Source organism: Macrotis lagotis, chromosome 2 (genome assembly GCF_037893015.1).
Source record: "Macrotis lagotis isolate mMagLag1 chromosome 2, bilby.v1.9.chrom.fasta, whole genome shotgun sequence".
In the NCBI taxonomy this organism is placed as follows: Eukaryota; Metazoa; Chordata; class Mammalia; order Peramelemorphia; family Peramelidae; genus Macrotis; species Macrotis lagotis.
In genome coordinates, this window is record NC_133659.1 from 112,478,798 (window position 1) to 112,490,983 (window position 12,186).

General features: G+C 38.0%; 1 protein-coding gene across 1 annotated transcript in view; it reads right to left on the bottom strand.

Moving 5' to 3' along the window:
- Nucleotides 1-12,186, bottom strand: part of KCNH1 (potassium voltage-gated channel subfamily H member 1) — a 543,149-nt gene that overhangs the window by 199,798 nt on the left and 331,165 nt on the right. The window contains exon 9 of the mRNA XM_074222595.1: nt 11,848-12,100. Within this exon, the coding sequence (XP_074078696.1) occupies nt 11,848-12,100 (253 nt within the window). The remainder of the gene's footprint in view (nt 1-11,847; nt 12,101-12,186) is intronic.

The following is a 12,186-nucleotide window of genomic DNA, read 5'->3' on the forward strand; positions in this document are numbered from 1 at the left end:
ATACACATTAATATTTAAAAAATACTTTAATTTCCTCACATTTACAGCTGCCTAATTCTGGATTCTCTGGGACTCTGGGGGAAAGTACACGAGCAAAGTTTCCATGCCTCTGCAAACTCAACTTTCTATTCTCTTTCTTGCAGCTAGAAAACTCATCTTCATCTTTTTACTACAAAAATGAGTGTTGCTGGCAGTCTCTGACCTCAGCTTCTCATGCCCGAGCTCACAGAAGCCAGTATGCATAACAAAGCTTGATGGGCAGGAATGAAATTTTATCAAGTGACCTCTGAATCCCAACTCTTTGAGCACATCTCTAATAGGAATAATATACTCAAGGACTGGGGTTTGATCAGATTTTTATTTGTAGTGTATTTGTTGTTCAGCTGAGGTGTTATGTTGGTTTTTCTTTTGTTTCTACCAAAAAAGAAAAGAGGAACAACTAAAATTTTGAAGAGACCTCTGACCCAGAAGAAAGGAGATTAGTATACAATTCACTCCTCAAATTCCTAAAGGAGAAGAAGAAATAAACAAATTGTTAATTGAGAGCACTACTTCAGGAAGGTGCTACAGCTCTGAAAGGTAAAGTATCATAATGAAGAGGAAAGAAAATACTAAGATGTCAGAATTTCTGAACTCCAATCTCGACTCTTTTACTAGTGCCCCTGGTAAAGTTACTTTAATTCTTTGGGACTCAGTTTCCTCACCTGATAAATAAGGGCTTGTCATCTTATAAATCATTAAGGAGATATTGGAAATCTTTTAGGTTCATCTCTCGGTTTTAATAGGAAGGGGGCAATTACTGTGTTCTCCTATATAGTTCCCTCAGTAACAGCTATTGGTACAGGTCTATTTATTTTCTAATCACCTATTGGAGTTGAGGAGAAAGTCCCTAGCTTCTAGCCATGGTGCTAATCCTGGTCTTAGGACAGACTACTGTAGAATAAACTCATCATTATTTCTGACTATAAGAGGGACATAATACATTTGCAACCACTTTTTAGGGGTTTTTTTTTTTTGCAAGGCAAATGGGGTTAAGTGGCTTGCCCAAGGCCGCACAGCTAGGTAATTATTAAGTGTCTGAGACTGGATTTGAACCCAGGTACTCCTGACTCCAAGGCTGGTGCTTTATCCACTACGCCACCTAGCCTCCCCTGCAACCACTTTTAACACAATAATAATGAAAATACAGAGCAAATTCTATGGTAAAGAAGAATTTATCAGGAAAGACTTCATGAAAGAGATGCTATCTGAGCTGGGGTATACAGGATGTTAAGATTTCAATAGGTTAGAGATAGAGTGGGGTAGGACAGGGAAAGAACAGAGTTAACAAAGGTACAGCTGTAGATAATGAATATGCCCAGTGAGTAGAGAGTAGTTGAATCTGGAGGAAGCACAGATTTTGTAGGCCTTGAATGACAAATCTGAATCTTACTTGATAAGTGATCAGAACACTTAAAGGCTTTGAGTGAAGGAGGGTGCTAAGGATGCTAAGGAAGATTAGTCTGTCCATGTTTAAAGAGAGAGAATTAGATAGAGAGAGTATACAGAACAGATAACTGTTAGGATGTTATTTCAAAAGTCTATCTCCATGGAAAGGAGGACCTATATAATGGTTACAGTAAAAGAGATAAAGAAAGAGGTACAGATGAAGACATCCTATGGAGATAGAATCAATACGACTGATGACTCACTGAATGTCAGAGGTGAAGGAAAGAGAATGAGACAAAGCATAAGTTGGAAGAGTAAGAAAGGGAATACAAAAAAAAATGACTTGATCAAGTGTGTCAGGAGAAAAGTCAAGGAAGGTGACTGCTGAGAAAAATCCCTTGAACCTGATGACCTTTGAGAAGCATGTTCAATAGAATTGTGATAATGGGAGAGGAATAACAAGAGTTTGAAGAGTCAATAATGGGGACTTGAAATCATTTGACCTAGAATGGCATAGTCAAGAATGGTTGTGAAAATGGAGGAAAGAAATGGTACAGTGACTGGATGAAGGAGAGAGGAGTTTTTTGTAAAGGCATGCTTATTTGTAAGGGCATCTGTGTGTGTGTGTGTGTGTGTGTGTGTGTGTGTGTGTGTGTGTGTGTATGTGTGTGGGTGTGTGTGTGTATGTGTGTGTGTAAAACACCTGTAAATCCCTTAGCCACTTCTCCCCATACTGAAATAGCATGGAGAGTAGTGCAAAAGATCTTGGACTTGCAATCAGGAGACCTGGGTTGAAATTCCAACTTTGAGACTTAGCAGGTAAATATGTAACCATAGGCAAGTCACTTCATTTTTATGAATCTTTTCTTTTCCTATAATATGGGTTTATTATAAGAAAAATATATGAAAATTATAAGACAGCACATAAAAATAACAAAGTACATAAAATATAACTTAAAGCACAAAATATACCACATAAAAACATAAAAGCAAATAAAAATCTTAAAAGCACATTGTAAAAAAAGAATTAACATTCTTCTTATCCTTAAAATTGTTGAAGGCACAAAATGAGACAAATATTGAGGCAGCTAACAAACCTTGATGCTATTCCACTAAATGTCTGGTAATATCTTAAGAACAGGATGTTCTAACCAACCTAGAAAATCCAGGAGAGTCTAACAATGATCAGGTTGCCCACCAGATGACTAATCTTTTTCTTGGACATAACAATTAACAATGACTATGTTATAAAAGAGTTATGGTGTACACTGGGGAAAGGAGTACCCACACCAGTTAAATTTCAGATCTTTGGAACCATGTGAAAATGGTACTTGACTGGTGATCATTGGGTAATTTGGAAGGATGATATATATCACCTTAATATTTTAAGGTTTAAAATTATAAGAGAACAAGTTCAACCCTAAGTCCTCCATTTTATGGATGAGGAAACTAAGGTACACATAGTTTGAATAATTTGCCAGAAGTCATTCACACAAGTATCACTTAAATGATAGAACTGGGATTTAAACAGAGGTTCTCTAAACACAAATAAGCTTGAGCTTATTCCTATAAGCTTCTCTTTTTCTCTTCAATATTCTTTGCCATAGCATTTGCTTTGTATTTTCATTTTTATTGTGTTAAAAGTGGTTGCATATGTATTATATCACTCTTCTAGTCAGAAAGAATGGTGAGTAGATTCTAGAGCAGGCTGTCCTAAGATCAGGAGTCCTAATAAGCACATTGCTTATGAAAGAAAATATGACATTCCTGTTGTTCTGTTAATTACAACTCTTTCTGACCCCATTTGGAGCATTCCTGGCAAAGATACTAGATTTATTTTCCATTTCCTTCACCAGTTCATTTTACAGATAAGGAAACTGAGACCTACAAAGTTAACTGACCTTCCCAGGGTCACACATGAAGTATCTGAGGTTACATTTGAACTCAAGAACATGAAGCTCTATCTACTGTGCCACCAAGCCAACCAAGGTATTCTTATAGTTATAATGTTGCTTTGAGAGGAAATTTTCCTTGGTTGTTTCTCCTTTACTGATTAAAATGGAAAACTTCCCAGAAGTAGGGACCACATAATCTTTATGCCAAATGTTGATGAAGATTAGGGTCTGTTGAGAAGTTCTCTCTTACTTGGGAATGAATTCTTGGAGGAGGTCAATGGTGAAGTAGGGAAGGTTAAATTTTATATGAGGAAAGGAAACTAATGTCTACTGAGGCTCAGAGTGGGTCTGGGATACAGATGTTACTAAAGAGGTTTTATATCTAAGGAAATTGCATTATGATCTACAGAAAAAAACCTGGAAAATCCATTTGAAATGTAGACCTATAGGCCTATTGCGCATGGGGATATGATCATACTCTGTTCCTCATAATTTAGATACAATTAAGCCAGCAGGAAAACCCACAGACAGAACCTAAAGTGTTTGGGGTTTTATGGTGGGTATAATGGTTGTGGGGGTCAGTTTGCTTAATGGATAAATTTACTTTCAATTACCCATGTGCAGATTATTCACAGTAAACATTAATTCCCAAGTACCTCTTCTGTTAGTGTGTTCAGAAAATGCAAAATAATTTGGATAACAGCTTAAACAAAACAGGGTTAGGTGACTAGTCTAATTCTCACCCTTTATCTCCACTGTAGAAATAGGTCCTAGTGTCAATATAAATGTTTCTGCATCTGCTGATGCCTTATACTATCTCAACCACAACTACCTTCCGTTAGTGTAGATAACTAAAGATCTACTGTAAATGCATTGGCTGATGAAGAGTGATAATGGGTCACATTATTTAGAGACTTTGAAATCATTTAACCTGATCATATCATTTTATGGAAGAGGAAACTGGTGACCAAAGATGGAAAATAACTTGCCCAAGGTCACACAATCAGCAACAGTAAAACCAAGAATTAAACACAGGTTCCCAGACTTCAAATTTGTGCTCTTTCCAATACCATATAGCACAGCTGCCTCTCAGATTGGAAGATGATACCTTAATCCTAATGTTTCTGAGATGTACTTGAAAAGATCATCCTTTTCTTTCAATAATATACATATATATATATATATATATATATATATATATATATATATATATATGGTATGTGGTAGAAAATGGGAGAGTCAGCAACTTCTGTGGAACCCTCAGGCAATGGTAAACATTGCCAACCTGAAGAGAGGTTCAGAAATGCATACTTTACTACCCTCTCACTAGCCCCAGAGCAAAGGATCAATAGAGGACTTAACTTGCTTCTCCTTGTCTTGTAGACAAATGATGGGAAATAGTTTTCCTTCCTCAACTCACCTCTGCCTGAACCAACATTCTGAATTTTTTTCAGATACTCTTCTCTTTTCAGTTTCTCAAGAAATGTCTGATTTTATTTTTGTTTTCATAAAAGTGACAACTATAAAAAGAATGTTGCTTATTTTCTGGGTCAAATCAGTAATATAAAAGAAATGCTTGAAAAAACCAGGGTGTTAATCACTTTGAATTTATTTTCTAAAGAATTTTCAGTTTATGAGTGACTTGGGAAGAATCTTCAATTTCCAAGATTCTCTGAAACACTGGATTTTTGAGAACAAGAAACCATGTATTACCTGCTTCCCATTTTATTTTGCCTTTTCTACACACCCCTCCCCCTCTCTTCTATCTTTTCCCTCATAAAACTCCAAGAAAATCTCACTAATTTAAGATCAAGTTTATAACACAGGGGTAAACTGTTCATTATTTTTAGGAATTCAAACCTTCCCCTACACATTTAGCTCATGCTAATTACTGCACAAAAGGTCAGCATTATTTCCCTATTCCCAATGATTCTAACTGAGAATTGTAGGGGGTGGGACAGGGTGGGGATTGTGGTCATAGTGTTCTGCTTACCATACAAAAAGGACAAGAATCCCTCAAGTTTAGGAAAAGTCTTACTTTATGTTGCCCCAGTACAATATCAAATAACTAACCTTGTACAAAGAACTTATAATCCAAGACATAAATGAATTAATGTATGGATGAATAAATGAACCAATAATGATTGAAAAAATCACTTATGTGTCAGGCATTGTGCTGTATAATACATACAAATATAAAAAAAAAATTGGGACAAAGAGCTTTCATTCTAGTAGGTATAAACAACTAGTATAGAACCATGATTGCCAGTTTTACTTGGGAGATCACAGAGGTGGGTTGAGTTGATGTATATAATAGACTTTTTCTAGAAGCAATGGCACTATTGGTTTTATCATGGTGAAAATGACAAAAGTGAGTGAGGCTGGGGACAAGAGGGTATAAACAAAATGACAGGCAGATGTCGAGATAGCCTAGATAGCTGGGCAGCTGGATGGTAAGATTAGATATGAAAGTGAGTTTCAGTCTGGTGTCTGGGATCATCCGGTACATTCAGTGGACTAAGTTTGCTAGTTTGTACTTACTCAATCACAGTAAACTGAGTTTTCCCATACCTTGGGAGTGCCCCGCCCCAAGGGATGGCCAGATAATGACATTCCATAAAAAATAGATTATGAAAAGGAAAGCATATATGAGCACTTGGTGGAGGGAACACATCCTTCTACAATACCCAATAATGATGATGTGACATTTTAAAAAGTTTGCAAAGTGTTTTATATAGATTAATTTATTTGATCTTTATTTGATTAAGAAGGGACTATTATTATCCCCATCTTATAGAAAAGGAAAGTTAGTCTAAGAAAGCTTAAGTGACTTGTCCAAGGTCACTTAAGTGGGAAAAAGGCTGGATATGTTAGGATCTGAGATCTTATCCTGGTTCTGCTTATTATCACTTGTATGATGTTGAGTAAGTCACTGTTAAGCACTGTGCCTCAGTTTCTTCTTTTATGAAATGATGGGAACTAGATATCCTCTAAGTTCCTTTGTAGCTCTAAATCTACCATGCTATTTTGTCTTATTATAGAGAAAAAAGGCATTGGTCTACTGAATCAGTCCTAGGAAATGGGAACAAGACAATGATGTTCTTAGGCCCCAAGCTTGGGCAACATTGGGAGGTAGAGCTATCTATGGTCAACCTTATTCATTGAGGTTCATTCAAAGGAAATCAATCAATCAACAAGCATTTATTAAAAACCTACTATGTAGCAGGAACTGGATTGGCAGGGAAAATAAAAATGTCGCATGAGACAGTGTAAAGAGCACTGGGTTGAGGTCAAGAGACTTGTCAAATGGTTGTGTGAAGTAATTTTTTAGGGAAGTCATTTTCCATCCCTGGATCTTAGTCTCCTTATGTATAATATAATTGAAATAGACTTAGGTCTTTTTTGAACTCCAATATTTTATATATCAGACCTGTGGGAAACTTCCATAGTTCTGTTCTAAGAACAAGAGATTATATGTAGCCACAAGAGATGGAAGTGTCAGGTATACGACACAGCTTATATTTGCACTAAGGTCTCACAGGAAGGAAGGAAGGAAGGAAGGAAGGAAGGAAGGAAGGAAGGAAGGAAGGAAGGAAGGAAGGAAGGAAGGACTGGTGGGAGAGAGTAGGGGAGGGAAGAAGGAAGGAAGCAAGGAATGGAACAAAGGAAAGAAAAGATAGAAGAAAAGAAGAAGAAAGAAGATGTGAGGGAGAGAGGGAAGAAAGGGAGGAAGAGGAGGGATAGAAGAAAGAGGGAATATTATTATTTCATTAGATCTTCAACTACCTTGGAAGGTAGGCATTATTATCCACATATTAAAGTTGAAGAAGCAGAGGCAGAGAGAGATTAAATGACATGCCCAGAGTCATATTGTTATTAAATATATGAGGCCAGATTTGAATTCAGGTCTTCCTGATTCCAGACCCAGAACCTTATGAACCACACTACCAAGTTCCCTCTTATTTGATCAATCAAACACTCTTGCTTTACACTTGAAAGAATTGAAGGGACCTGCCAAAGACACATGGGTAGCTGGGACTAGAACTCACAGCCTCTAAAACACCCTGCCCAATGCTCTTTGCATTAAACTGAACTGACTTTAACGGAAGAAAAAAAGATATTACAAGTGTATAAGATGTGTCATTATAATGAAGAAATTAAAAATAAAAAATGCAAAGTTTCCCTGAAAAACTACAGAAGCACACAAATCACCATGAAACAAACCATCTCCTTGTCCTCAGAAGACAGGAAAAAGGGAGGGAAATCACAACTTGCACTAAGAAGTGATGAAAGTCCTCTACCTACCTATGTTTAGCCAACCAATAAAAGCCAAAGAGGTAACACATAGCCTCTTTAGAGACAAAGGGTGCAGTTCTGGGAAAGGAAATAGCATAGCATTGTTTCTGGCAAGAAGACCTGCCTCTGACACAAACCACCTATGGGAAGTCAGAGGCTCAGGTGACCTCTGAGGAGTGTCTTATCTGGACCTACAGAGGGAATTTCCAGACTGGGAGCTCCTAAACAATGAAATCTTTGGTCTCAACTTCTTCTCAACTGCCCTGTATCTCAAAATACATAAATTTAAATGATGATTTAAGAGGGACTTATAAAGGGATTTTAGAAATAAACACTAATCTCCAAGAGACCCCCAAAGGGGGTAGCTAGTAAGTACCTGAAGCTAGAGTACTGGTCTTAAAATCAGATGAGTCTTCCTGATTTTAAGACCAACACTCTGTCCTTTGTGCTAGCTAACTCTCCTAGAAATGATATCATAACCATTTGTGGATATTGTCTCTTTTCTTCTTAAAGTCACATGTTGGGGGCAGCTAGGTGGCACAGTGGATAGAGCACTGGCCCTGGAGTCAGGAGTACTTGAGTTCAAATCCAGCCTCAGACACTTAATAATTACCTAGCTGTGTGGCCTTGGACAAGCCACTTAACCCCATTTGCCTTGCAAAAAACCTAAAAAAAAGTCACATGTTAGGATAACAGCATGAAGTAGTTAAAAGAATATTGGACATAGAGTTAGAGGGTCTGAGTTCAAGTTCCTGCTGACTGTGTGAGCCTGGGTAAGTCTTTTTACTTATATTCCTCAGTTCTCTCATCTGTAAAATAGAGGGCTTGTCACTCTACTGAGTGCTGGGGATATAAATGCAAGCAAAGCACAAGGGGAGCCTGCCCTCAAGGAGCTTCCATTCTAATGGGGGAAAGGGGCTGATGAGAGGACCCAGAGTGGGGACATTGAATTTGCTGTATATTGAAGTTTAGAACATCAGAAGCACAGTAGGAAAGAGAGTGAATATTGTCAGACCTGACTTCCTCCCTACAATGGAGGCCCCAGGAGGAATTTATCAATGGTACAAAGAGGTTGGAATGGATGAGGAAATATTCAGGGTGAGGAGACTATAGGCAGCTCTAACATATTTGGTGAGAAGGAACCAGGAGGGTCTTAGAGTGATATTGCAGCAGAAGCAGGATAAGAAATCATTTCCAGCTATATACTACTAAGAAATCTATGAAATCTTCTCCTAGTCATAAACTGGAGAGAGCCACTATGTTATAGTGGAATGACTGCAATCCCTTGATTTTATAGATTAAACAAACTGAGACCCAGGGTAATTAATGAGATTTATCCAAAGTCACACCAACTGTAGACATCACAGACCCTCTTCCAGAGACAGCCTTTTCCACTAAGAACTGGTATTTTTATATAGTACATGGGACCCATCTTTTTCTTTGACTTTCTATACTCATATAGGTTCATGGGTTTTTTCCAAGTCCCTTGATCCCTTTCTTAATCTTTGCAACTCACAATATAGGCTGATTCTCCTTTCTGATCTACATAAGCATATTCTATGCAAAGCCACAATGTATTCAACTCTGTGGGGGAAAGTATAGGATTTCACCCCTCCCTCATCTCCCAGGAGTGAGGTTGGTTCTTAGTATGGCTTCCCTAGTAAACACTGTTGAACAAGCCTGATCAGCAGGAGCTTGTTTTAGGGTTCATTCATCTTCCTCAGGCATGACCCTTTTATCATGATTATACCAGCAACAACGAAGGCAACAATATGAAGAGATCCATAACTGTTTATTTTTTTCCAGGATAAATGTCAGGACATAAGCATGGGATTTTCAAAATAACAGCCAAAATCAATTTTGTGAGGGAAAGAACAAAGGGGGATAAGGGAGCGCCAATTCCCAGCCATACCAGCCATACTAAGTAGGCTACAACTGCTCAAACAAAACTTCATCTTCACCAGAAACTGCACAACTATCCCTGCCTGTGAGAAGGGAAGTGAAGAGCTAGACCTCCCTCCTTTCTCAGGAGCTGGGGCTCTCTGAGGGGGGGCTCTACTGTCTGACAGATGGGGTTGCTTTGCAGACAGGTGTTGGTGATAGATTTGGATTGAATCCTGGGGAGAATTTACCTTATCACACCCAGAGCTGTCAAAACTAAGAAGCACAAGGGTCTCTTGGATGAGGAAAATCAACTGGTATCAGACCTGTCCTCACTTATCTAACTTGACTGATGTATCCAGAAGCCCTTTCTTTCTGGGGAAAAGGATATGGAATGTCTGTATCTTAAATATCTTTTATTCAAATGGTCATTTGATTCTCACTTGCTTTGTATTTGACTGAAAATTCTTTAGAGCTCAATCTACTGATGGTGTAAAGGATTCTGGTTCATATGATGACCAACAAATTGGATATCAAAGCATGATGCTGATGAGGGATCCAAGGTCACCAGTTCTATTCTAGGAAAACATACATACACATATCTGATACAGACCATTTCTCTCATCTGTGCTAGCCATGTGAAAATACATAGAGAGAACCAGCTGAAGGAATGTGGATGGTTCAACACAACCATTGTCAGTACTAGAGAACAACCCAGAGCTCAAATCCCACCATGGAGAATAATAGCATCATATATGAAAGACACTTCATTCAAAAGAAATTACTGTTACTGGTTTTTTTTTTTCAGTTGCAGGAATAAACATTAGTTAAGAATCTTTAACTATATGGGACAATAAGTTGAACTAAGAATTTTTAGGACACCCTATATGTAGGATGGAGATAAAACATTTCACTTTTAGAGACCACAAAGTGATAGCTGTGTCCTGCATCATGGACCTACATCATAGCTCACTCTTATCTGTGGTTATGGTCACTGGGAGATAAATGAAATAAGGGTAGATTAAATCCACAAAGAATATTGAGATTTTATTTTAGCACAGAAACATAAATCTTGATACAGAATGACAGCACTTAAAAGTCATCTAATCCAAACCCCTTGTTTGTACATGTTTTGTACAAGCCCGGAGCTTATATGATCAAGGATACCCACCTAGTTAGCAGCAGAATCAAGATTAGAGAGACAAAGGTTTCAAGCGTCTCCTGCCCCAATTTGACCTTCCCAACATGATAGGATATATCAAAGAAATAGAAATCTTTCTTAAAAGTAATCTTGATGCTCATAGAGTTATAAAGCTGTACATACCCTTTGATCCAGTAATAACACTATTAGATCTATATCCCAAAGATATCACCAAAAAAGGAGGAAAGACCCATGTGTATAAAAATATTTATGGCAGCTCTTTTGTAGTGACAAAGAATTGGAAACTGAGATGTCCATCAACTGAAGAATGGCTGAACAAGTTGTGGTATATGAATGTGATGGAATAATAAGAAAGGATGAACAGGTGAATTTCAGAAAACCTGTAAAGACTTACATGATGCTGAGCACAGTGGGTAGAACCAGAAGAACATTTTGCACAGCAACAACACTGTGTGATGATCAGCCATGATAGACTTAGCTCTTCTCAGCATTACACCACCAAAAGATGATGCCAATTAGGGAATAAGGAAGAAAAGTTTGGAATTCAAAATCTTACCAAAAAAAATTATGCTGAAAATGACCTTAACATATAGTTATTTTTAAAAAAAGAAATAAAAGAAGAACATAATCTTGGAATAAACTGAGAAACATGATACAGTGGAAAGCTTACTTGTTTGGGAGTCAATGGTACTGGGTGTAAATTCTGCCTCTGATGCTTACTATCTGTGGTTTGAGTGGTTTGAGCAATCCCCTCAGCTTCTTGGGGGTCACAGTTGCCTACTTTGTACTAGGATGTGGGACTAAAATGATATCTGAGGTACCCCTCCCAGCTCTAAATCTATAATCCTACTATGTGAGCAAAATGGAATAATGAGAACAAATTTAGAGTTTGAGTGAGTGTGTATATAAAATGGAGGAAGAAATGATATAAAGCATTCTAAATTCAAACAGAAATTGTTTTTGAATTCTCTCCCCATTTCTTACTGTTATTTTGCATGAGATCTATAAGAATTAGCCACACACCCAAGAAAGATAATTCTGATCAGCCTTTGTAGTCACATTAAGACTTTGGAAGACCCTCAGCAAATTGAATTACTCCACATTGTCAGGCCCTGAGCAACTGTACCCAAAGGTTAATGTGCAACTCAATGACAAGGAATGGATTCATCTGAAGGAACAACCTACCCAAGATAGCTACCACCTCATCATCCTGAATCACTTCCAAGGAACCTGAAACCACAAAGCATAGGCTGTCCACACTCTCGCCAGCATGGTAGATAAGGTCACCAGGTGCACAATGAACTGTCTGGAATTCCATGGCTAGAGCCCGTAGGCAGCCATCACTGGCAAGCCGGAATGCTGGGTGCTCCTTGAACACCTTTCGATTTAGGTGTACGCAGATATCAGCCCGCATGTCCTTGGGGCATATCTGGAGAACCTAGGAAAACACAGAAGATAGAGATTGTCAAAGTCATCCCTCTTGCTACCACTAGACTATGGCTTCCTTTTTTACAGAGGTAACAT